We start from the raw sequence: 27600 nt of genomic DNA, 5'->3' as shown, positions 1-27600 counted from the left end.
CTAGAAGAGCTAATGCAGTTCAAAGAAACAAGAATTACCTAGCAACTGCTAGAAGAGCTAGCAACGAGTGTGTCACTCACCGAGCTGGCGTTGCTGAGCGAGTGCGGCGAGTGCGCGGAGTGCGGCGCGTGGTGCCGGTGTCGCGCCAGGTCGGTGCGCGCGGACACCCCGCCTCCTATATTATATGTACGTGTGTCACTCACCGAGCTGGCGTTGCTGAGCGAGTGCGGCGAGTGCGCGGAGTGCGGCGCGTGGTGCCGGTGTCGCGCCAGGTCGGTGCGCGCGGACACCCCGCCTCCTATATTATATGTACGTGTGTCACTCACCGAGCTGGCGTTGCTGAGCGAGTGCGGCGAGTGCGCGGAGTGCGGCGCGTGGTGTCGGTGTCGCGCCAGGTCGGTGCGCGCGGACACCCCGCCTCCTATATTAGATGTACGTGTGTCACTCACCGAGCTGGCGTTGCTGAGCGAGTGCGGCGAGTGCGCGGAGTGCGGCGCGTGGTGCCGGTGTCGCGCCAGGTCGGTGCGCGCGGACACCCCGCCTCCTATATTATATGTACGTGTGTCACTCACCGAGCTGGCGTTGCTGAGCGAGTGCGGCGAGTGCGCGGAGTGCGGCGCGTGGTGTCGGTGTCGCGCCAGGTCGGTGCGCGCGGACACCCCGCCTCCTATATTATATGTACGTGTGTCACTCACCGAGCTGGCGTTGCTGAGCGAGTGCGGCGAGTGCGCGGAGTGCGGCGCGTGGTGCCGGTGTCGCGCCAGGTCGGTGCGCGCGGACACCCCGCCTCCTATATTATATGTACGTGTGTCACTCACCGAGCTGGCGTTGCTGAGCGAGTGCGGCGAGTGCGCGGAGTGCGGCGCGTGGTGCCGGTGTCGCGCCAGGTCGGTGCGCGCGGACACTCCGCCTCCTATATTATATGTACGTGTGTCACTCACCGAGCTGGCGTTGCTGAGCGAGTGCGGCGAGTGCGCGGAGTGCGGCGCGTGGTGCCGGTGTCGCGCCAGGTCGGTGCGCGCGGACACCCCGCCTCCTATATTATATGTACGTGTGTCACTCACCGAGCTGGCGTTGCTGAGCGAGTGCGGCGAGTGCGCGGAGTGCGGCGCGTGGTGCCGGTGTCGCGCCAGGTCGGTGCGCGCGGACACCCCGCCTCCTATATTATATGTACGTGTGTCACTCACCGAGCTGGCGTTGCTGAGCGAGTGCGGCGCGTGGTGCCGGTGTCGCGCCAGGTCGGTGCGCGCGGACACCCCGCCTCCTATATTATATGTACGTGTGTCACTCACCGAGCTGGCGTTGCTGAGCGAGTGCGGCGCGTGGTGCCGGTGTCGCGCCAGGTCGGTGCGCGCGGACACCCCGCCTCCTATATTATATGTACGTGTGTCACTCACCGAGCTGGCGTTGCTGAGCGAGTGCGGCGAGTGCGCGGAGTGCGGCGCGTGGTGCCGGTGTCGCGCCAGGTCGGTGCGCGCGGACACCCCGCCTCCTATATTATATGTACGTGTGTCACTCACCGAGCTGGCGTTGCTGAGCGAGTGCGGCGCGTGGTGCCGGTGTCGCGCCAGGTCGGTGCGCGCGGACACCCCGCCTCCTATATTATATGTACGTGTGTCACTCACCGAGCTGGCGTTGCTGAGCGAGTGCGGCGCGTGGTGCCGGTGTCGCGCCAGGTCGGTGCGCGCGGACACCCCGCCTCCTATATTATATGTACGTGTGTCACTCACCGAGCTGGCGTTGCTGAGCGAGTGCGGCGAGTGCGCGGAGTGCGGCGCGTGGTGCCGGTGTCGCGCCAGGTCGGTGCGCGCGGACACCCCGCCTCCTATATTATATGTACGTGTGTCACTCACCGAGCTGGCGTTGCTGAGCGAGTGCGGCGAGTGCGCGGAGTGCGGCGCGTGGTGCCGGTGTCGCGCCAGGTCGGTGCGCGCGGACACCCCGCCTCCTATATTATATGTACGTGTGTCACTCACCGAGCTGGCGTTGCTGAGCGAGTGCGGCGAGTGCGCGGAGTGCGGCGCGTGGTGCCGGTGTCGCGCCAGGTCGGTGCGCGCGGACACCCCGCCTCCTATATTATATGTACGTGTGTCACTCACCGAGCTGGCGTTGCTGAGCGAGTGCGGCGCGTGGTGCCGGTGTCGCGCCAGGTCGGTGCGCGCGGACACCCCGCCTCCTATATTATATGTACGTGTGTCACTCACCGAGCTGGCGTTGCTGAGCGAGTGCGGCGAGTGCGCGGAGTGCGGCGCGTGGTGCCGGTGTCGCGCCAGGTCGGTGCGCGCGGACACCCCGCCTCCTATATTATATGTACGTGTGTCACTCACCGAGCTGGCGTTGCTGAGCGAGTGCGGCGCGTGGTGCCGGTGTCGCGCCAGGTCGGTGCGCGCGGACACCCCGCCTCCTATATTATATGTACGTGTGTCACTCACCGAGCTGGCGTTGCTGAGCGAGTGCGGCGAGTGCGCGGAGTGCGGCGCGTGGTGCCGGTGTCGCGCCAGGTCGGTGCGCGCGGACACCCCGCCTCCTATATTATATGTACGTGTGTCACTCACCGAGCTGGCGTTGCTGAGCGAGTGCGGCGCGTGGTGCCGGTGTCGCGCCAGGTCGGTGCGCGCGGACACCCCGCCTCCTATATTATATGTACGTGTGTCACTCACCGAGCTGGCGTTGCTGAGCGAGTGCGGCGAGTGCGCGGAGTGCGGCGCGTGGTGCCGGTGTCGCGCCAGGTCGGTGCGCGCGGACACCCCGCCTCCTATATTATATGTACGTGTGTCACTCACCGAGCTGGCGTTGCTGAGCGAGTGCGGCGAGTGCGCGGAGTGCGGCGCGTGGTGCCGGTGTCGCGCCAGGTCGGTGCGCGCGGACACCCCGCCTCCTATATTATATGTACGTGTGTCACTCACCGAGCTGGCGTTGCTGAGCGAGTGCGGCGAGTGCGCGGAGTGCGGCGCGTGGTGCCGGTGTCGCGCCAGGTCGGTGCGCGCGGACACCCCGCCTCCTATATTATATGTACGTGTGTCACTCACCGAGCTGGCGTTGCTGAGCGAGTGCGGCGAGTGCGCGGAGTGCGGCGCGTGGTGCCGGTGTCGCGCCAGGTCGGTGCGCGCGGACACCCCGCCTCCTATATTATATGTACGTGTGTCACTCACCGAGCTGGCGTTGCTGAGCGAGTGCGGCGAGTGCGCGGAGTGCGGCGCGTGGTGCCGGTGTCGCGCCAGGTCGGTGCGCGCGGACACCCCGCCTCCTATATTATATGTACGTGTGTCACTCACCGAGCTGGCGTTGCTGAGCGAGTGCGGCGAGTGCGCGGAGTGCGGCGCGTGGTGCCGGTGTCGCGCCAGGTCGGTGCGCGCGGACACCCCGCCTCCTATATTATATGTACGTGTGTCACTCACCGAGCTGGCGTTGCTGAGCGAGTGCGGCGAGTGCGCGGAGTGCGGCGCGTGGTGCCGGTGTCGCGCCAGGTCGGTGCGCGCGGACACCCCGCCTCCTATATTATATGTACGTGTGTCACTCACCGAGCTGGCGTTGCTGAGCGAGTGCGGCGAGTGCGCGGAGTGCGGCGCGTGGTGCCGGTGTCGCGCCAGGTCGGTGCGCGCGGACACCCCGCCTCCTATATTATATGTACGTGTGTCACTCACCGAGCTGGCGTTGCTGAGCGAGTGCGGCGAGTGCGCGGAGTGCGGCGCGTGGTGCCGGTGTCGCGCCAGGTCGGTGCGCGCGGACACCCCGCCTCCTATATTATATGTACGTGTGTCACTCACCGAGCTGGCGTTGCTGAGCGAGTGCGGCGCGTGGTGCCGGTGTCGCGCCAGGTCGGTGCGCGCGGACACCCCGCCTCCTATATTATATGTACGTGTGTCACTCACCGAGCTGGCGTTGCTGAGCGAGTGCGGCGCGTGGTGCCGGTGTCGCGCCAGGTCGGTGCGCGCGGACACCCCGCCTCCTATATTATATGTACGTGTGTCACTCACCGAGCTGGCGTTGCTGAGCGAGTGCGGCGCGTGGTGCCGGTGTCGCGCCAGGTCGGTGCGCGCGGACACCCCGCCTCCTATATTATATGTACGTGTGTCACTCACCGAGCTGGCGTTGCTGAGCGAGTGCGGCGAGTGCGCGGAGTGCGGCGCGTGGTGCCGGTGTCGCGCCAGGTCGGTGCGCGCGGACACCCCGCCTCCTATATTATATGTACGTGTGTCACTCACCGAGCTGGCGTTGCTGAGCGAGTGCGGCGAGTGCGCGGAGTGCGGCGCGTGGTGCCGGTGTCGCGCCAGGTCGGTGCGCGCGGACACCCCGCCTCCTATATTATATGTACGTGTGTCACTCACCGAGCTGGCGTTGCTGAGCGAGTGCGGCGAGTGCGCGGAGTGCGGCGCGTGGTGCCGGTGTCGCGCCAGGTCGGTGCGCGCGGACACCCCGCCTCCTATATTATATGTACGTGTGTCACTCACCGAGCTGGCGTTGCTGAGCGAGTGCGGCGCGTGGTGCCGGTGTCGCGCCAGGTCGGTGCGCGCGGACACCCCGCCTCCTATATTATATGTACGTGTGTCACTCACCGAGCTGGCGTTGCTGAGCGAGTGCGGCGAGTGCGCGGAGTGCGGCGCGTGGTGCCGGTGTCGCGCCAGGTCGGTGCGCGCGGACACCCCGCCTCCTATATTATATGTACGTGTGTCACTCACCGAGCTGGCGTTGCTGAGCGAGTGCGGCGCGTGGTGCCGGTGTCGCGCCAGGTCGGTGCGCGCGGACACCCCGCCTCCTATATTATATGTACGTGTGTCACTCACCGAGCTGGCGTTGCTGAGCGAGTGCGGCGCGTGGTGCCGGTGTCGCGCCAGGTCGGTGCGCGCGGACACCCCGCCTCCTATATTATATGTACGTGTGTCACTCACCGAGCTGGCGTTGCTGAGCGAGTGCGGCGCGTGGTGCCGGTGTCGCGCCAGGTCGGTGCGCGCGGACACCCCGCCTCCTATATTATATGTACGTGTGTCACTCACCGAGCTGGCGTTGCTGAGCGAGTGCGGCGAGTGCGCGGAGTGCGGCGCGTGGTGCCGGTGTCGCGCCAGGTCGGTGCGCGCGGACACCCCGCCTCCTATATTATATGTACGTGTGTCACTCACCGAGCTGGCGTTGCTGAGCGAGTGCGGCGAGTGCGCGGAGTGCGGCGCGTGGTGCCGGTGTCGCGCCAGGTCGGTGCGCGCGGACACCCCGCCTCCTATATTATATGTACGTGTGTCACTCACCGAGCTGGCGTTGCTGAGCGAGTGCGGCGCGTGGTGCCGGTGTCGCGCCAGGTCGGTGCGCGCGGACACCCCGCCTCCTATATTATATGTACGTGTGTCACTCACCGAGCTGGCGTTGCTGAGCGAGTGCGGCGAGTGCGCGGAGTGCGGCGCGTGGTGCCGGTGTCGCGCCAGGTCGGTGCGCGCGGACACCCCGCCTCCTATATTATATGTACGTGTGTCACTCACCGAGCTGGCGTTGCTGAGCGAGTGCGGCGAGTGCGCGGAGTGCGGCGCGTGGTGCCGGTGTCGCGCCAGGTCGGTGCGCGCGGACACCCCGCCTCCTATATTATATGTACGTGTGTCACTCACCGAGCTGGCGTTGCTGAGCGAGTGCGGCGAGTGCGCGGAGTGCGGCGCGTGGTGCCGGTGTCGCGCCAGGTCGGTGCGCGCGGACACCCCGCCTCCTATATTATATGTACGTGTGTCACTCACCGAGCTGGCGTTGCTGAGCGAGTGCGGCGAGTGCGCGGAGTGCGGCGCGTGGTGCCGGTGTCGCGCCAGGTCGGTGCGCGCGGACACCCCGCCTCCTATATTATATGTACGTGTGTCACTCACCGAGCTGGCGTTGCTGAGCGAGTGCGGCGAGTGCGCGGAGTGCGGCGCGTGGTGCCGGTGTCGCGCCAGGTCGGTGCGCGCGGACACCCCGCCTCCTATATTATATGTACGTGTGTCACTCACCGAGCTGGCGTTGCTGAGCGAGTGCGGCGAGTGCGCGGAGTGCGGCGCGTGGTGCCGGTGTCGCGCCAGGTCGGTGCGCGCGGACACCCCGCCTCCTATATTATATGTACGTGTGTCACTCACCGAGCTGGCGTTGCTGAGCGAGTGCGGCGAGTGCGCGGAGTGCGGCGCGTGGTGCCGGTGTCGCGCCAGGTCGGTGCGCGCGGACACCCCGCCTCCTATATTATATGTACGTGTGTCACTCACCGAGCTGGCGTTGCTGAGCGAGTGCGGCGAGTGCGCGGAGTGCGGCGCGTGGTGCCGGTGTCGCGCCAGGTCGGTGCGCGCGGACACCCCGCCTCCTATATTATATGTACGTGTGTCACTCACCGAGCTGGCGTTGCTGAGCGAGTGCGGCGAGTGCGCGGAGTGCGGCGCGTGGTGCCGGTGTCGCGCCAGGTCGGTGCGCGCGGACACCCCGCCTCCTATATTATATGTACGTGTGTCACTCACCGAGCTGGCGTTGCTGAGCGAGTGCGGCGAGTGCGCGGAGTGCGGCGCGTGGTGCCGGTGTCGCGCCAGGTCGGTGCGCGCGGACACCCCGCCTCCTATATTATATGTACGTGTGTCACTCACCGAGCTGGCGTTGCTGAGCGAGTGCGGCGAGTGCGCGGAGTGCGGCGCGTGGTGCCGGTGTCGCGCCAGGTCGGTGCGCGCGGACACCCCGCCTCCTATATTATATGTACGTGTGTCACTCACCGAGCTGGCGTTGCTGAGCGAGTGCGGCGAGTGCGCGGAGTGCGGCGCGTGGTGCCGGTGTCGCGCCAGGTCGGTGCGCGCGGACACCCCGCCTCCTATATTATATGTACGTGTGTCACTCACCGAGCTGGCGTTGCTGAGCGAGTGCGGCGAGTGCGCGGAGTGCGGCGCGTGGTGTCGGTGTCGCGCCAGGTCGGTGCGCGCGGACACCCCGCCTCCTATATTATATGTACGTGTGTCACTCACCGAGCTGGCGTTGCTGAGCGAGTGCGGCGAGTGCGCGGAGTGCGGCGCGTGGTGCCGGTGTCGCGCCAGGTCGGTGCGCGCGGACACCCCGCCTCCTATATTATATGTACGTGTGTCACTCACCGAGCTGGCGTTGCTGAGCGAGTGCGGCGAGTGCGCGGAGTGCGGCGCGTGGTGCCGGTGTCGCGCCAGGTCGGTGCGCGCGGACACCCCGCCTCCTATATTATATGTACGTGTGTCACTCACCGAGCTGGCGTTGCTGAGCGAGTGCGGCGAGTGCGCGGAGTGCGGCGCGTGGTGCCGGTGTCGCGCCAGGTCGGTGCGCGCGGACACCCCGCCTCCTATATTATATGTACGTGTGTCACTCACCGAGCTGGCGTTGCTGAGCGAGTGCGGCGAGTGCGCGGAGTGCGGCGCGTGGTGCCGGTGTCGCGCCAGGTCGGTGCGCGCGGACACCCCGCCTCCTATATTATATGTACGTGTGTCACTCACCGAGCTGGCGTTGCTGAGCGAGTGCGGCGAGTGCGCGGAGTGCGGCGCGTGGTGCCGGTGTCGCGCCAGGTCGGTGCGCGCGGACACCCCGCCTCCTATATTATATGTACGTGTGTCACTCACCGAGCTGGCGTTGCTGAGCGAGTGCGGCGAGTGCGCGGAGTGCGGCGCGTGGTGCCGGTGTCGCGCCAGGTCGGTGCGCGCGGACACCCCGCCTCCTATATTATATGTACGTGTGTCACTCACCGAGCTGGCGTTGCTGAGCGAGTGCGGCGCGTGGTGCCGGTGTCGCGCCAGGTCGGTGCGCGCGGACACCCCGCCTCCTATATTATATGTACGTGTGTCACTCACCGAGCTGGCGTTGCTGAGCGAGTGCGGCGAGTGCGCGGAGTGCGGCGCGTGGTGCCGGTGTCGCGCCAGGTCGGTGCGCGCGGACACCCCGCCTCCTATATTATATGTACGTGTGTCACTCACCGAGCTGGCGTTGCTGAGCGAGTGCGGCGAGTGCGCGGAGTGCGGCGCGTGGTGCCGGTGTCGCGCCAGGTCGGTGCGCGCGGACACCCCGCCTCCTATATTATATGTACGTGTGTCACTCACCGAGCTGGCGTTGCTGAGCGAGTGCGGCCAGTGCGCGGAGTGCGGCGCGTGGTGCCGGTGTCGCGCCAGGTCGGTGCGCGCGGACACCCCGCCTCCTATATTATATGTACGTGTGTCACTCACCGAGCTGGCGTTGCTGAGCGAGTGCGGCGAGTGCGCGGAGTGCGGCGCGTGGTGTCGGTGTCGCGCCAGGTCGGTGCGCGCGGACACCCCGCCTCCTATATTATATGTACGTGTGTCACTCACCGAGCTGGCGTTGCTGAGCGAGTGCGGCGAGTGCGCGGAGTGCGGCGCGTGGTGCCGGTGTCGCGCCAGGTCGGTGCGCGCGGACACCCCGCCTCCTATATTATATGTACGTGTGTCACTCACCGAGCTGGCGTTGCTGAGCGAGTGCGGCGAGTGCGCGGAGTGCGGCGCGTGGTGCCGGTGTCGCGCCAGGTCGGTGCGCGCGGACACCCCGCCTCCTATATTATATGTACGTGTGTCACTCACCGAGCTGGCGTTGCTGAGCGAGTGCGGCGAGTGCGCGGAGTGCGGCGCGTGGTGCCGGTGTCGCGCCAGGTCGGTGCGCGCGGACACCCCGCCTCCTATATTATATGTACGTGTGTCACTCACCGAGCTGGCGTTGCTGAGCGAGTGCGGCGAGTGCGCGGAGTGCGGCGCGTGGTGCCGGTGTCGCGCCAGGTCGGTGCGCGCGGACACCCCGCCTCCTATATTATATGTACGTGTGTCACTCACCGAGCTGGCGTTGCTGAGCGAGTGCGGCGAGTGCGCGGAGTGCGGCGCGTGGTGCCGGTGTCGCGCCAGGTCGGTGCGCGCGGACACCCCGCCTCCTATATTATATGTACGTGTGTCACTCACCGAGCTGGCGTTGCTGAGCGAGTGCGGCGAGTGCGCGGAGTGCGGCGCGTGGTGCCGGTGTCGCGCCAGGTCGGTGCGCGCGGACACCCCGCCTCCTATATTATATGTACGTGTGTCACTCACCGAGCTGGCGTTGCTGAGCGAGTGCGGCGCGTGGTGCCGGTGTCGCGCCAGGTCGGTGCGCGCGGACACCCCGCCTCCTATATTATATGTACGTGTGTCACTCACCGAGCTGGCGTTGCTGAGCGAGTGCGGCGAGTGCGCGGAGTGCGGCGCGTGGTGCCGGTGTCGCGCCAGGTCGGTGCGCGCGGACACCCCGCCTCCTATATTATATGTACGTGTGTCACTCACCGAGCTGGCGTTGCTGAGCGAGTGCGGCGAGTGCGCGGAGTGCGGCGCGTGGTGCCGGTGTCGCGCCAGGTCGGTGCGCGCGGACACCCCGCCTCCTATATTATATGTACGTGTGTCACTCACCGAGCTGGCGTTGCTGAGCGAGTGCGGCGCGTGGTGCCGGTGTCGCGCCAGGTCGGTGCGCGCGGACACCCCGCCTCCTATATTATATGTACGTGTGTCACTCACCGAGCTGGCGTTGCTGAGCGAGTGCGGCGAGTGCGCGGAGTGCGGCGCGTGGTGCCGGTGTCGCGCCAGGTCGGTGCGCGCGGACACCCCGCCTCCTATATTATATGTACGTGTGTCACTCACCGAGCTGGCGTTGCTGAGCGAGTGCGGCGAGTGCGCGGAGTGCGGCGCGTGGTGCCGGTGTCGCGCCAGGTCGGTGCGCGCGGACACCCCGCCTCCTATATTATATGTACGTGTGTCACTCACCGAGCTGGCGTTGCTGAGCGAGTGCGGCGCGTGGTGCCGGTGTCGCGCCAGGTCGGTGCGCGCGGACACCCCGCCTCCTATATTATATGTACGTGTGTCACTCACCGAGCTGGCGTTGCTGAGCGAGTGCGGCGAGTGCGCGGAGTGCGGCGCGTGGTGCCGGTGTCGCGCCAGGTCGGTGCGCGCGCACACCCCGCCTCCTATATTATATGTACGTGTGTCACTCACCGAGCTGGCGTTGCTGAGCGAGTGCGGCGCGTGGTGCCGGTGTCGCGCCAGGTCGGTGCGCGCGGACACCCCGCCTCCTATATTATATGTACGTGTGTCACTCACCGAGCTGGCGTTGCTGAGCGAGTGCGGCGAGTGCGCGGAGTGCGGCGCGTGGTGCCGGTGTCGCGCCAGGTCGGTGCGCGCGCACACCCCGCCTCCTATATTATATGTACGTGTGTCACTCACCGAGCTGGCGTTGCTGAGCGAGTGCGGCGAGTGCGCGGAGTGCGGCGCGTGGTGCCGGTGTCGCGCCAGGTCGGTGCGCGCGGACACCCCGCCTCCTATATTATATGTACGTGTGTCACTCACCGAGCTGGCGTTGCTGAGCGAGTGCGGCGAGTGCGCGGAGTGCGGCGCGTGGTGCCGGTGTCGCGCCAGGTCGGTGCGCGCGGACACCCCGCCTCCTATATTATATGTACGTGTGTCACTCACCGAGCTGGCGTTGCTGAGCGAGTGCGGCGAGTGCGCGGAGTGCGGCGCGTGGTGCCGGTGTCGCGCCAGGTCGGTGCGCGCGGACACCCCGCCTCCTATATTATATGTACGTGTGTCACTCACCGAGCTGGCGTTGCTGAGCGAGTGCGGCGAGTGCGCGAAGTGCGGCGCGTGGTGCCGGTGTCGCGCCAGGTCGGTGCGCGCGGACACCCCGCCTCCTATATTATATGTACGTGTGTCACTCACCGAGCTGGCGTTGCTGAGCGAGTGCGGCGAGTGCGCGGAGTGCGGCGCGTGGTGCCGGTGTCGCGCCAGGTCGGTGCGCGCGGACACCCCGCCTCCTATATTATATGTACGTGTGTCACTCACCGAGCTGGCGTTGCTGAGCGAGTGCGGCGCGTGGTGCCGGTGTCGCGCCAGGTCGGTGCGCGCGGACACCCCGCCTCCTATATTATATGTACGTGTGTCACTCACCGAGCTGGCGTTGCTGAGCGAGTGCGGCGAGTGCGCGGAGTGCGGCGCGTGGTGCCGGTGTCGCGCCAGGTCGGTGCGCGCGGACACCCCGCCTCCTATATTATATGTACGTGTGTCACTCACCGAGCTGGCGTTGCTGAGCGAGTGCGGCGAGTGCGCGGAGTGCGGCGCGTGGTGCCGGTGTCGCGCCAGGTCGGTGCGCGCGGACACCCCGCCTCCTATATTATATGTACGTGTGTCACTCACCGAGCTGGCGTTGCTGAGCGAGTGCGGCGCGTGGTGCCGGTGTCGCGCCAGGTCGGTGCGCGCGGACACCCCGCCTCCTATATTATATGTACGTGTGTCACTCACCGAGCTGGCGTTGCTGAGCGAGTGCGGCGAGTGCGCGGAGTGCGGCGCGTGGTGCCGGTGTCGCGCCAGGTCGGTGCGCGCGGACACCCCGCCTCCTATATTATATGTACGTGTGTCACTCACCGAGCTGGCGTTGCTGAGCGAGTGCGGCGAGTGCGCGGAGTGCGGCGCGTGGTGCCGGTGTCGCGCCAGGTCGGTGCGCGCGGACACCCCGCCTCCTATATTATATGTACGTGTGTCACTCACCGAGCTGGCGTTGCTGAGCGAGTGCGGCGAGTGCGCGGAGTGCGGCGCGTGGTGCCGGTGTCGCGCCAGGTCGGTGCGCGCGGACACCCCGCCTCCTATATTATATGTACGTGTGTCACTCACCGAGCTGGCGTTGCTGAGCGAGTGCGGCGAGTGCGCGGAGTGCGGCGCGTGGTGCCGGTGTCGCGCCAGGTCGGTGCGCGCGGACACCCCGCCTCCTATATTATATGTACGTGTGTCACTCACCGAGCTGGCGTTGCTGAGCGAGTGCGGCGCGTGGTGCCGGTGTCGCGCCAGGTCGGTGCGCGCGGACACCCCGCCTCCTATATTATATGTACGTGTGTCACTCACCGAGCTGGCGTTGCTGAGCGAGTGCGGCGAGTGCGCGGAGTGCGGCGCGTGGTGCCGGTGTCGCGCCAGGTCGGTGCGCGCGGACACCCCGCCTCCTATATTATATGTACGTGTGTCACTCACCGAGCTGGCGTTGCTGAGCGAGTGCGGCGCGTGGTGCCGGTGTCGCGCCAGGTCGGTGCGCGCGGACACCCCGCCTCCTATATTATATGTACGTGTGTCACTCACCGAGCTGGCGTTGCTGAGCGAGTGCGGCGAGTGCGCGGAGTGCGGCGCGTGGTGCCGGTGTCGCGCCAGGTCGGTGCGCGCGGACACCCCGCCTCCTATATTATATGTACGTGTGTCACTCACCGAGCTGGCGTTGCTGAGCGAGTGCGGCGCGTGGTGCCGGTGTCGCGCCAGGTCGGTGCGCGCGGACACCCCGCCTCCTATATTATATGTACGTGTGTCACTCACCGAGCTGGCGTTGCTGAGCGAGTGCGGCGAGTGCGCGGAGTGCGGCGCGTGGTGCCGGTGTCGCGCCAGGTCGGTGCGCGCGGACACCCCGCCTCCTATATTATATGTACGTGTGTCACTCACCGAGCTGGCGTTGCTGAGCGAGTGCGGCGAGTGCGCGGAGTGCGGCGCGTGGTGCCGGTGTCGCGCCAGGTCGGTGCGCGCGGACACCCCGCCTCCTATATTATATGTACGTGTGTCACTCACCGAGCTGGCGTTGCTGAGCGAGTGCGGCGCGTGGTGCCGGTGTCGCGCCAGGTCGGTGCGCGCGGACACCCCGCCTCCTATATTATATGTACGTGTGTCACTCACCGAGCTGGCGTTGCTGAGCGAGTGCGGCGAGTGCGCGGAGTGCGGCGCGTGGTGCCGGTGTCGCGCCAGGTCGGTGCGCGCGGACACCCCGCCTCCTATATTATATGTACGTGTGTCACTCACCGAGCTGGCGTTGCTGAGCGAGTGCGGCGCGTGGTGCCGGTGTCGCGCCAGGTCGGTGCGCGCGGACACCCCGCCTCCTATATTATATGTACGTGTGTCACTCACCGAGCTGGCGTTGCTGAGCGAGTGCGGCGAGTGCGCGGAGTGCGGCGCGTGGTGCCGGTGTCGCGCCAGGTCGGTGCGCGCGGACACCCCGCCTCCTATATTATATGTACGTGTGTCACTCACCGAGCTGGCGTTGCTGAGCGAGTGCGGCGAGTGCGCGGAGTGCGGCGCGTGGTGCCGGTGTCGCGCCAGGTCGGTGCGCGCGGACACCCCGCCTCCTATATTATATGTACGTGTGTCACTCACCGAGCTGGCGTTGCTGAGCGAGTGCGGCGAGTGCGCGGAGTGCGGCGCGTGGTGCCGGTGTCGCGCCAGGTCGGTGCGCGCGGACACCCCGCCTCCTATATTATATGTACGTGTGTCACTCACCGAGCTGGCGTTGCTGAGCGAGTGCGGCGAGTGCGCGGAGTGCGGCGCGTGGTGCCGGTGTCGCGCCAGGTCGGTGCGCGCGGACACCCCGCCTCCTATATTATATGTACGTGTGTCACTCACCGAGCTGGCGTTGCTGAGCGAGTGCGGCGAGTGCGCGGAGTGCGGCGCGTGGTGCCGGTGTCGCGCCAGGTCGGTGCGCGCGGACACCCCGCCTCCTATATTATATGTACGTGTGTCACTCACCGAGCTGGCGTTGCTGAGCGAGTGCGGCGCGTGGTGCCGGTGTCGCGCCAGGTCGGTGCGCGCGGACACCCCGCCTCCTATATTATATGTACGTGTGTCACTCACCGAGCTGGCGTTGCTGAGCGAGTGCGGCGAGTGCGCGGAGTGCGGCGCGTGGTGCCGGTGTCGCGCCAGGTCGGTGCGCGCGGACACCCCGCCTCCTATATTATATGTACGTGTGTCACTCACCGAGCTGGCGTTGCTGAGCGAGTGCGGCGCGTGGTGCCGGTGTCGCGCCAGGTCGGTGCGCGCGGACACCCCGCCTCCTATATTATATGTACGTGTGTCACTCACCGAGCTGGCGTTGCTGAGCGAGTGCGGCGAGTGCGCGGAGTGCGGCGCGTGGTGCCGGTGTCGCGCCAGGTCGGTGCGCGCGGACACCCCGCCTCCTATATTATATGTACGTGTGTCACTCACCGAGCTGGCGTTGCTGAGCGAGTGCGGCGCGTGGTGCCGGTGTCGCGCCAGGTCGGTGCGCGCGGACACCCCGCCTCCTATATTATATGTACGTGTGTCACTCACCGAGCTGGCGTTGCTGAGCGAGTGCGGCGAGTGCGCGGAGTGCGGCGCGTGGTGCCGGTGTCGCGCCAGGTCGGTGCGCGCGCGGTGCACGGACGTGTCCAGCAGCCCGCAGCGGGGCACGGCCGCGTCCAGTTCGCGTGACACCCCCGCCTCCGACGTCACGCTGCCCGCGCTCGACACGCCGGACTTCACGCTACTCCTGCACACGAAATTATTACCTTACCAATTTGTTATGTTATTAAAGTGATAACATAAATCACTCTAGGTTTTATTTTTTAGGGAAAATGAGGGACGAGACGAGCAGGCCGTTCAGCTGATGGTAATTGATGCGCCCTGCCCATTATAATGCTGTGCCTTTCAGGATTCTTGTAAAAGCCCGAAAATTCTGAGCGGCACTACACCTCACCGCGCTCGTCACCTTGAGACATAACGCAGGGTCGCGTCCCGCAGGGTTCAAGTCTCGGACCATTTCTGTTTTTAGTTTATATTAATGACCTACCCTATCTTATAAAGAACACACATGATATAGTATTGTTTGCAGATGATACATCACTATTATTTAAAGTTAATCGACATGCAACTACTATTGAAGATGTAAATAATGCTGAAATTGCAATTGAATTTGATAAATACATCTCCGAAATCCCGATTGTCACGACCAAAGACCTTAACACTTCACCAAAAGCAGCACATGATATGCTTAAATTATACGTACCAGTATCTTTCACTGATTTGAAATTTAAGTATGTTACAGGTATCGATATAATAATAATCTTTAAATTCATTAACCTAAAAAATACAAAAGACCTATGGGGCCATTCGACTAATATTGTAAAATACATACTTGACATTATAGCACCTGAATTAGCAATAATATTTTATGAATGTTTAGATGAGGGTGTGTTCCCTGACCTCATGAAATACAGCAAAGTTATACCTTTGTTTTAATCGGGCAGTTCTTTTGACCCTGCAAATTTCAGACCTATTTCTGTGCTGCTTGTTTTAAGTAAAATTTTTGAAAAATTTTTGCTTCAACAGCTACAAATGCATTTTTGTAAATTAATAAACAAAAATCAATTTGGTTTCACTAGGGGCTTATCAACAATTAATGCGGGTACTAGACTCATTGAGCACATCTTTGACGCATGGGAAGAGTCACAGGATGCATTGGGCATTTTTTGTGATTTGTCCAAAGCATTTGACTGCGTCCACCATGAAACTTTACTCCTAAAACTAAGGCGTTATGGAGTGAAAAATAGAGCCCTAAATCTGTTAAAATCATATTTAAGCGAAAGAGTTCAGATAGTCGATGTAAATGGCAAACGGTCTTCGGGTAAACCTGTGGGAATAGGTGTTCCACAGGGTTCTATTCTCGGTCCTTTCTTGATTCTTTTAAATATTAACGATCTACCGTTTGTGGTAGATGATAGCCATGAGATTGTATTGTTTGCTGATGATACTTCACTTATTTTTAAAGTGAAGCGACGTGCAGATGTTGATGACGAGGTAAGCAATGCACTCTCAAAGATAGTGCGTTGGTTTGAGACGAATAATCTGCACTTAAACAGTAAAAAAACAAAGTGTTTACGGTTCATTACACCAAACACAGCGGAGGTACAAACCAACGTACTTATAAATAACCAGAGATTGGAACTTGTGGACACTACGGTCTTACACTTGGGTATCACGTTAGATAAAAAGCTTCAGTGGGGTCCACATATTGCCCATCTAGCAGATAGATTCAGCTCTGCGGCATATGCAGTTAGAAAGATTAGAGAGTACACGAATGTTGCGACCGCTAGATTAGTGTACTTCAGTTATTTTCACAGCATCATAACGTACGGTATTTTACTATGGGGTCATGCTGCTGACATTGATATAGTATTTGCTCTGCAAAAGAGAGCTGTTCGTGCTATATATCAGCTTGGTTATAGAGTCTCTCAAAGAAAAATTTCAAGAAATAAATATTATGACTGTTCATTCTCAGTACATTTATGAAAATTTTATATACGTTCACAAAAATCGTCACCTTTTTGCTCTTAATAGTAATTTTCATTATTATAACACTAGAAATAAGGGATTGCTTGTAACTAATTCTAGTAGGCTTCATAAGATACATTATGCTTTAAGGGTAAATGTATACACTTCTATAATAAAGCCACTGTTCAGGCATTATCTATAAATAGGTTTAAATGTTTTATAAAAAAATGGCTCTGTCGTAAATCCTATTACTCCACTGCTGAATATCTAAATGATCGGACAGCCTGGGACTAGATTGTGATTATTTTATAGCGATAGAAATGATTGTACAATATTGTATATTTTTATTGAAAAGAGCGCAAAAAAATAATGCTGGGAGAGTTTCTTGCGCCGCTTCTTCTCTCTCAGAGCGCCATTTGTTTCCGAAGCGGTAGTAGTATCTAGTAGTTATTAGAAATGACATCAAAAAGAATTCTAAAGGAATCAATTTTGAGAAAATAAATGCCTTTTATGCCTTTTTATAACTCTAGATGATATCTGCCTTAGCAAACAGATTAAGCTCTGCAGCATATGCGGTTAAGAGGATAAGAGAACTGACTGACATAGATACTGCCAGAATAGTATATATTAGTTACTTCCACAGCATTATTAGCTATGGTATCCTTTTATGGGGTAATGCTGCTGAGATCAATACGATATTTGTGCTGCAGAACAGAGCCGTTAGAGCCATTTATAACATGGGATCTAGAATTTCATTAAAGAATAAGTTTAAAGAAATAGGTATTATGACAGTGGCCTCACAATACATTTACAAGAATTTGATGTTTGTACAAAAAAATAAAAATAAGTTCAAAAACTAAGTGACTTACAAAGTATTAATACTAGAAATTACCCTTATTTCTTGCCATGCCTGCCACTAGACTTCATAAAGTCAGTAATTCTTTTAGGTGTCAGTGTGTTCGCTTCTATAATTAATATTATGACTATAAATTACACTATCTTACCATAAAAAAGAAGGGGATGGCGTTGCAATTGCTGTTAGTAAAAAATTTGAGTCTGTAAGGAAGTACGCATGTGAATCTGTATGTGAAGATTTATGGATAGCGATTAAAGTCGGTCATAATATTTTTATATATTTTTGTGGTGTCTACGTTCCAGCGCCTGTAAAAGAAGATTACTTAGAATGTTTTTTTAAAAGTGTGACTGATATATGTAATAACAAAATATCTCAAGATTCACCCACTATTATTGTTGGTGATTTCAATTTATCTAACATCTCTTGAGCAGCTGATCCGAATGGAAACGGCTTAATGTCTGGTCGACAATGTAATAATATTGAATCTCTCTTTTTAGAGCATGTTGCTTTCAACAACCTAAAACAATGCAATCCTATTCAAAATATAAACGAAAGTATTTTAGACTTAGTTCTTATAAATAATACTGATTGGATTCAAGTAAAAATGCTTTGGTCACAATAGACAACCATCATCCACCCCTACAAATTAACTTAAAAGTAAATTGTAACCGCTACATGAAACCTTCTAGTACACCATTTCTTAACTTCTTCTTATGTGACTATGGTAATGTCTGTAATGAACTGGAAAAAAATTAATTGGTTGTCTCTATTTCACAATGTCTATTGAGTCGATGCAAAATTAAAAATATTTTACCAGACACTAATGCCCATTATTTATAGACATACACCCATGCGGAAACCGCGAGATAGTCACTGTCCTATATGGTTTTCAGGTCCATTGTTACGAGAACTTAAAGAAAAAGCAAAAATCCACCACATAAGTAAAAAATATAACAACTCAATGGACAAATTTTCATACGAATTACTACGCGGACGTTGTGCCATCATGATAAAAGGTTGTTATGACAATTTTAAAAAACGCGTTGTCGAATCTATCCATGATGATCCTACCTACTTTTGGAAGTTTTTTAAACAACAACGTTAAAATGGTACCAATTGTATTCCGAAAGAAATGAGTCTGGATAATTTTGTGGCCAAAGGAGGAAAGAATATATGCGACGCCTTTGCTAAACATTTTTCATCGGTCTATACTAACACCAGTAACTGTCACGTAAGAAATGCACCACACCTAAACAATACCATTCCCAATGCTCCACTCGGTAGTTGTCAACTAACTGAAGAGGAAGTTTTAAAATACCTTTTAAACCTGGATTCACTTAAGGGACCCGGTCCAGATCTTATTGCTCCAATATTTCTAAAAAAATGCGCACACCAATTAGTTAAACCACTAACTCTCATATATAATTGTTCTTTGCAAACGGGCATATTTCCTACCAAAATGAAAATTGCATATGTCACACCAGTCCATAAGTCCGGCAAATCAAAAGATATAAAAAACTACCGGCCTATATCTGTTTTATCAATATGTGGAAAAGTTTTAGAAAGTCTAGTTCAAAAAGTAATATATTCTCATATAGCTCCATATCTCGATCCTAATCTACACGGGTTTCACCCTCGTAAATCCACTACCTCGAACTTAGTTATATTTCAGACATCGCAGAGGTTGTAGATGCTACTGGTGAAGTACATGCAATTTACACTGATTTTGAAAAAGCTTTCGATATGGTGAACCATAATATTTTATTGTCAAAAATTTAGTTCTTGGGAATTCATGGCTCATTGTTGCGTTGGTGTGAATCTTACTTAAGAAATCGGTCACAACTGGTTGCTGTTAATGTTTTCAAGTCCTATGAGATAAAAATATCATCGGGTGTACCTCAAGGATCACATTTAGGTCCCACATTCTTTTTAATTTTCATAAATGATTTGGCACTCAAGTTAAATTCTAAATTCAAATTGTTTGCAGACGATATGAACATTTACAAAACTATTAACAGCCAAGCTGACGTGACAACACTACAAAATGATATTGATGCTGTTCACTGAAAAAAATTGAAAAATGTTTCCACATTAAATTTAACAAAAAAAAAATTCCGTTAGACTGTGTATATAAAATAAACAATGTTAGTCTTAAGGAAGTTTATAGTATCAGAGACCTTGGTGTTATTATAGACTCGGCTTTAAGTTTTCGCCCACACATAGAACAAATAACATCTAAAGCGTTAAAAATATCTGGCCAAGTCTACAGACAAATGAAAATATTTAAAGATCCCAGTTTATCTATACTCGTTTACAACAGTGTTGTCCGCAGTATCCTTGAATATTGCAGCACGGTATGGAGTCCAGGAGGTCTACTCGCAAAATCGACAACGATACATTCGGAACGATACGATAATACTCCGAATATATCGCAACTACCCTACTCTTACAAATGTTCGAATTCCTTATCGTTTATCGTTACCATAGACTAATATTTTGATTTTTTTACGATGTAAGTGTGAATGAAATATGTTCAAACCTAAACATTATCTGTGCTACGCCGCTGTTTACTGTCAAAAGTCAAAACATAGTTTAGGAGCTAAGGACCATGCCAGACTCTGTACCACCAATTTGGTATCATTTACAAATAATGTCAATGTTAAAAAAATATGTTATGAATATAATATGACCATTTAAAATTGAATAAATAATACAAAACTTGCGGATAATAAAATGTAAAAAAAAATAACTCAACCCTTCTCGTCGACTTCCTATTTATCAGGCGGCCATTTGCATTATTTCTACGCATAAACGATCAATAAAATGACTTAAATGACTTAGTAGTAAAAAAATCCTGTTGAATAGTAAATCACATATAATTATTTCAATAATATTTATTAAGTATGTATATCGTATGGCAAATATATCTATACAACTTGAAACGATATAAACATCGACAGCCTAGAAGGTGTCGTTGAGATTATCGTAAAAGTGGAGTTTGATTAATTGTGAAATTCGAATATTCGTCTCTGACATTTTCAACTAAGAGTAGGGTTAGGACCGATAATATCAAATAATGTTTCGTTCGTTCAATCATCGTTTCGACATTGAATACGATGTAACTAAGAGTAGGATTCGACACGACTAATGCCACGATTTATCGAATATCGATTTTAGGAGGAGGCCCCCAGGGTATCAAGTTCATTCCGATAGAATGGAACGAATTCAAAAACGGTTTCTATACCATCTATCTTACAAAGACTTCAAATGTAATAAATTGTTTTCGTACGACTCTCGTCTCTCTTACTGAAATCACTTAAAGACCGCAGAAAGAATGCAGATGTTATTTTCTTGGCAAAGCTAATGAAGGGACACATTGACGCGCCTGAATTACTTGAACGCTTGAAGTTCGTTGTGCCTCGTGATTGTAGCCGCTTACATAATCACAAGACTTTCTGTTTGCCACAAATAAGAACAAAACTTGGTGATCATAGTCCGCTTTATAGAATGCAATTTTTTTGCAAATTATTACAGAGATGCTATAGATATCTTCTGTGACAATATACCCAAAATAAAAAATAAATTAAGTACATAGATAAGTTAGCAAGTAAGTAATCTGTTAATTTTTTTTCTTCTTGTTATTGGCTGTTATAATAAGTCCTGTTTTTATCAAGCTTGTTTGTTAAGCGTGTTTTGTTGCGCTGTAGTTATTGTTTCACTCAATCACGCATGCCACGTCCACATCCAGTAGACTCAATTGATAATAATAACGATATTTTTGTATATTTTACTACTTTGCAATCCATACAATTGTAGTCAGTTTTGTGGACTAAATAAAAAAAAAATGACAGTACACTGCCAGTATATATACGAGAACCTCCTATACGCTCATAAAAATATTAGCCAATTTAAAAAGAATAGGGATGTACACAGTGTCAATACACGCAACAAACATAAACTAGCAATTCCATCTACTAGGCTCCGTAAAATTGCTAAATCTTTTAAAGTGGATTGTGTTATATTTTATTATAAACTCCCAAATGAAATTAAAATATTACCTATTAAAAAATTTCAGTGTATCGTAAAAAATAAATTAATATCTAAGGCTGATATGATAAAGATAGTTGGAATTAATGTTCTAAATTTTGTTAATGAATATTGTTATACTCATTTGAATGCTATTGTAACTTTTGTACTTCATCCTGACTTGCACTAAATAACTTATAAAGTTTTACACTGAATAAAGATGTTTTGACTTGACTTGACTTGACTATAATAAACTCCCCGAACAGATAGCAAATATGTCTATAAACAAATTCAAAGCCTTCACAAAAAGTAAATTAAGCAGCAAAGGCTATTACAATATCCAAGATTATTTAAATGATAAACCAGCCTGGAATTGAATTGCACTACTTAAGTGTGATTTGATTTATGTGATTTTAATTGTTTGATGTTATTTATATTACTTATTTGATTTGTTTGATTTTAATTTTATCTGTTTGATATTATTTATTTATTGTTATGTAATTAAGTGTATGACTGAACTTAAGCCATTGTAAATCAATGTTATGAGTTCAAAAAACAATTTTGATTTTGAAAATCAACTTTTTCCAGCCATGCATGTCTTTATTTCTGGAGGTACTCAAGCCATACTCTGAGGGACTTTGGGTTATGGAATATGAAAATATTGGTAGCAGGCTTAACAACTTCTTGTCGACCTTATTTATCAGTGGTATCTCTAGAGCTTAAATAAAAAGACGGCAGCAACTTATTTTAGTCAGCTACCTTTTCTTTATTATGATTATGTTGCAAGAGACTCTTGCCAGATTTCGTCGAGACAACACGTCCTGAGGATGCCTCGTGTAGAGTCGAAACACGTGTCGAATTGTTTTTAAAAACAAATATTGGCGGAATTAACACTAAAGAAAACTTAAATCATTTGTATAATTATGGATTTCCGCAAAGTAACGCCTAATTCAATAAATTTTCTATAATTCTGTTTCTTTTTTGCTAAGGGGTTTTGTCAAACTTTACTGGATGCCTTTGAAAAGTAGCGCATTTACTAATATTGATCAAAATGTATGTTAACAATAAGGTTTTTGTATTTGTATTTTGTAACAATAAGCTACAAAATAAAATCACTGATATACTATTACTATGTAAAATATTATATAACTAACATTGTATCTGTGTAGGTGGACTGCGCATTGGTGAACACTTGTGACGTCACAACGACAGCGGCGGTGACAGCAGGTGACGTCACGTCTACGTTGGCGGTACTTGTGACAGGTGTGGTATCTGGTTGCGGTTCAGTCGAAGCTGTCACGTCACCAATGTCGGGAGCCTCTCGTTGTCTTTTATCCGACTTATCGACTTTCGCGTATTCGTCTTCGATTGGCGACAAATCTGATAGGTCACTATCAGAACTCCATGGATCTGTAAACGATAATGTTGTAGTATAATAAAAAAACAAAATAGGAACAATATAATAAAACTGTTTTGAAAAGACATGAAATAATTTTGACTTGGAGTCTATGTTCTCTGGGAAACCAGGTGCTGATCTGGCGATTATAACAAAAAAACATTTTTGAAGTAGCCGCGTGGGGTATTTTTTTGGTAGGGGAAAATCTTATGGGCTTGCATCACCGTCATACTCATAATTGGCGGACGCGATAAATAAATATATAAAAAATTAGTTAAAATAAGTATATATAAAATTAATATAAATATATATCGTTAGACACTTTTTGGATGCGTGAAATCTCGTGAGTTCGCGACACCGAAATGCTTAGAGTAGTATAGCTGACATATTGTGATGTGGATGTGGTGATAAGTTCAATTTGTATATACTATTGAATTATATAATTGAAAATAAGTTTTAAATATAAATTGAAATTAATAATTTAATTGTTTTTAAACATTATGAAATTTAAAATTTTAATACTAAAAGTTCTATATTATAGTTTTCACTTCTATTGGCAGTCTTCACAACTGCCATTTTTTTATATGTTAATTGATAAATGTATTACCATTAATTAGCAAGGGATCGGGGTCAGGTTTCCTGGGCAGCGGCGGCGTCTCTCGTCGCGCAGACGGCTCGTGCGGTAACATCACCGGCAGACCAGCCTTCTTCTGAGTCTCCTAGTCGACAACGCAATGTAACACTTAATTACTCATGCTTTTGTAAATATATACTAATACCAATTCAATACAAAGTGCCAATCGAATTCTCGCGAACATTTTACGTAACAACATGATAACCAGAGTTATGAGGACTATTCCCTCAACCCTATCTTCCATTAGGCTACACATCTCATATCGATTTTTCTACAGTCGTATTCGAAATACTTAAGCAAAAATATTGATACTACACTTTGTCCATTTAATTAATAGTGATATCCTAATGGACTTTATTATCGATATACCTAGTCTTGCTATAATTACTGAAACAAAGAAAAAAAAAATCATTTGCAAATAACATTAATTTTATTACTTTTACAGTGTGTTAGTTTAATAAATAAATATAAAACAATTTAAAATATAAAAATCACCATATTTATACGGTCCTTTGCGTACCGCTTCAGCAGTTGCAGTTAAGAAATGAGCAGTACGTCTCTTATAGGCTAAGTCCTAATGCATCTTTTAAAATACGCGACATGTTTGTAGGTGCTATCTTCATCTCTCGAGATAAAATCTTTAGCTTTCGGACAGGATTTCGTCGAATTCTTTCCCTTACTGCTTCGACCACCTTTTTCGTACAAACACTATGTGGACGGCCAGATCTTTTTCTGTCACAAACAGAGGAGGTCTCATTGTACGTTTTAATAGTTTGTGTACTGGGGTGTTTACTAATACCAAGCTATGGAGAGTTTTAAAAATTGCATTTGGCTCCATACCTACTTTGTGTAATGCAATCACAGCGATTCGTTTCTCTTTATCACCCCACTCCATTTTAATATCGCAAAATATTGTATAATGTATTGGCGCAAAAATTAAAAAAACTCAATGAACAATCATATAAAAATTACACGATTCCAAATTCAAATGTTAATTTTGTATATTTTTAAATCTAACAGTATTTATGTCCAGACTAAGTATTTATAATCATATTTATTAATATTAAAAGTTGGTAGGCCTCATAAGATGGACCTAAGATCTGATCAAGATCGAATAGATTGGATGAGGGCAGCACAGGGCCGATCGTCATGGCGATCTTTGGGTGAGGCTTTTGTCCAGCAGTGGATGGATGTCTTCTAGCTAAAATGATGATACTTAATATGAAAATAAATCCGATTATTCTTGTGTGCACATCACTAAGGGGGCAGTACCCGCCGATGAAGTACGATATTGTTTGTTTGAAATTTGAACTTAATACGGAACTTCATAGCCGTGAGCTGTCAAAATACGATTAATAAAATTGAAAAAGTCTAAGTGCTTTTATTTAAGATAAGTCTGCGGTACTGTAAGCCAATTTCGTATCAATAAACAACATTTGGTATTTTATGACTAAAACGTTATTAAACCTCAGGAACAGTACCAAACACAACAAATTCAAATATTTCTATTCAAAGTAGGATGTGACATCACTTATTCAAAGTCAAAAAATCTACCACCCATTCCAAAATGAATGAAGAATGGGCGCATGAATCTCAGCGGCCTATTTTTTTCATTGAAAAAATATGTTTACAAAGTAATATTGTACAATTAAACTTATTATTTAATAGCCTGAGGGCGGTCGCTCCATGCCTAATCTGTGGTATCATTAAGAAATTAATTTATGTTATAGTAACCTTTACCACACAATCGTTTTTTTTAAACAATTCTTTTGAACAACGTAATACTTTTGTTTTGAATAATTTCTGGGATCTTGTTGTAACAGCATATATACATTGCCTCACAAAAGACTTACTAAATCGACTTAGCCGAGTAGTAGGCATTATAAGTTTATGTCATGTCTATGTCAATGATTCAGTGTGTTATTATTAAATCACATTTACCAATATTATTCAAGGTCGGCTTATCTATTTCGCTGGAATATTAATTTAACTGTCAGAAAAAAAGCTTGAACAAGTTGAGATACAGACCAGCAAAAGAACCTCGAGGCGCGCGACTCGGTCGTGTAGCGCCGATAGTGCGGTGGCGTACTCGTGATGCGCTTCCCGCAGCGTATTGCTCCACCACTCTTCGCGCGCACGCACCATCGCCCGCGTACGCTTCCACTCGCGCAAAGCCCGTCGAGCCTACGTCACATAACATTATGAAAAACAACTCGTTTTCTAACTCTGTATTTTTTATTATTATGAAAATAAAGGACGAGACGAGCAGGACGTTCACCTGATGATAATTGATACGCCCTACCCATTTTAAAATTGAAATTTTGAGATGGAGAAAAAAAATTGTGAGATCGACATATTTAATTAAGGTTTGCATAATTTTAAAATAACAATTAAGAAACACTTACATAGCACCCAAGTATTAGTTGTACTTACATATTATCAATGTGAATTTAAATAATATAACGCTGTGTACAATAGTTTTTACAATTTTATAGTGATAAGTACTTTATTTTTAATATTTTCTATTTCATATGTTTTACTTTGTAATCGTTTTTGTACCTTAATTAATTAAATAAATATATAAATAAATTACAATGCAGTGCCGCTCAGGATTCTTGAAAAACGCGAGCGGCACTACAATTGCGCTCGACACCTTGAGACATAAGATGTTAAGTCTCATTTGCCCAGTAAGTTTACTAGGTACGGCGCCCTTCAGATCGAAACACAGTAATGTTTACTCTATGGGCTCCACATCGACTTTATACGGAATTAAATTCTCTGGAATTACCCTTAGATGGTTATGTGTGTACTAAGTTTTTATGTAGATAAGTGAAAAATAATAGTTAAAAAAAACTAAAGAACACGCTCTATATAAAATTCAACTAAAAAATAGAAAATAAATTTAAATTGAAAATAGTGTAAACTAATATTATATATTTCATTATAAAAAAAGCGTGGGATATAGAAGAATTATTATTTTAATAATATCTTAAAAAGCACCCCACGCTTTTTTTATAATGAAATATATAATATTATTTTACACTATTTTCAATTTAAATTTATTTTCTATTTTTAGTTGAATTTTATATAAAGCGTGTTCTTTAGTTTTTTTTAAACTATAATTTATTTTTCATTTTTTTGTTATTTTTTTTAGATTGAATGAAGGGATTTTAATATTTGCAAATAAAAATATTTTAGTTATATTGAAATATCACTTAATTCAGCTAGCCCGAGATCCCCGAACTAGCTCTTATAATAATTAGCTCAGTTAAATCACGCACTAATAATTTATAATGGAAATATAAATTCACCGCCATCTATTCGCTTCTAAACGAATTAGATGCTTTAATTTTGTGGAATTGTCTTGACATGTCGCGCGTTTCCTTTGTAGTTTACAATAAATTACTAAATGGCGCTTATTAGTGATTTATTTATTTAAAAATTATATAAATTAACAAAAATCATATTTTGAAAATTGAATAATTTTATCAAATTAGTGTAATGTCATCGGTCCTCGATAAATCTACAAAGTCTGAACGAAATCTAGCCGTTTAAAGTGAGTCAAAATCGCACCCAAAGAAGTCGGTAACAAACATACAAATGAAGCTAATATAAAGCGTGTAATTAAAGTGAGTCAAAATCGCGCCCAAAGAAGTCGGTTACAAACATACAAACATACAAGTGAAGCTAATATAAAGCGTGTAAAAAGCGACGCCTGTCAAAAAGATCAATGTTTGATAATACATTAGTATTCTATTAAACAGGCATGTTGCAGGTACTCTGCAGGACCGCTGAGATAAATGAATAGCTATTCCACAAACAAAACTGCACTGCTGCTGCAAAGTAATCGTATTATTATAGACAGTAATTATTAAGCAGTTTCTTTGCAAGTTCACTGAAGTAGTTCATACATAATTCTTGTACTGCAATTTTGATGGTTTCAAGTTAATAATAATAAATTTTTGGATTGATGTTGCAAGCAAATATAAGGTAAATATAAATGTTAAGTACATAAAATGACTTTTATGCACTTAACTTTTTTTCATTTAGTTTTGCCGTCAGCTCAACCCAAATTTCTTTAGGTTATTTTTCTTGTTAGAAAATTTAATTTTCTTTACTTTTTTATATTATTTAAACATTGGCAAAGAGACCATTAGTTCAAACAAAAACATACAATTAAACAAGAATATATAAAAAAATCATTTTTCAATTACTAGAATGAACCCTAATTAAGTTGTTCTCAAACGTGTTCTAGTCAAATATGTTCATTGATTCATCGTTTCGCACATTCATATATTGGTGGAAGTTAATAATGATTCTATTTATCCTTACTTGCTTGCAAGAAAATGTGGGCGCGTGTAAATGTAATGTAATGAAAGGTGTGAGTGGTGGAGCGTACCTTCTCGTACTTGTGTGCCGCGCGGCTGGCGGAGTGCGTGGCTCGTGCCGCAGCTGCTCCGTGTCCTCGGGCTGTAATGTAAGGTGTGAGTGGTGGAGCGTACCTTCTCGTACTTGTGTGCCGCGCGGCTGGCGGAGTGCGTGGCTCGTGCCGCAGCTGCTCCGTGTCCTCGGACTGTAATGTAAGGTGTGAGTGGTGGAGCGTACCTTCTCGTACTTGTGTGCCGCGCGGCTGGCGGAGTGCGTGGCTCGTGCC

The 27600-nt window shown here is 50.8% G+C and overlaps 1 protein-coding gene across 1 annotated transcript in view; it reads right to left on the bottom strand.

The window, feature by feature from the left end:
• Window positions 1-27388, bottom strand: part of LOC126970308 (uncharacterized) — a 38459-nt gene extending 11071 nt beyond the window's left edge. The window contains exons 1-5 of the mRNA XM_050816150.1: window positions 27346-27388; window positions 24975-25130; window positions 22920-23031; window positions 22071-22326; window positions 14055-14253 (exon numbers count right to left, since the gene is read on the bottom strand). Coding sequence (XP_050672107.1) covers window positions 14055-14253; window positions 22071-22326; window positions 22920-23031; window positions 24975-25091 — 684 coding nt within the window. The 5' untranslated portion in view covers window positions 25092-25130; window positions 27346-27388. The remainder of the gene's footprint in view (window positions 1-14054; window positions 14254-22070; window positions 22327-22919; window positions 23032-24974; window positions 25131-27345) is intronic.
• Window positions 27389-27600: the final 212 nt, after the last annotated feature.

This window comes from Leptidea sinapis, chromosome 20, assembly GCF_905404315.1.
Source record: "Leptidea sinapis chromosome 20, ilLepSina1.1, whole genome shotgun sequence".
Taxonomy (NCBI): domain Eukaryota; kingdom Metazoa; phylum Arthropoda; class Insecta; order Lepidoptera; family Pieridae; genus Leptidea; species Leptidea sinapis.
The sequence above is the reverse complement of the archived record's forward strand: the minus strand, read 5'-3'. Positions and strand labels throughout refer to the sequence as shown.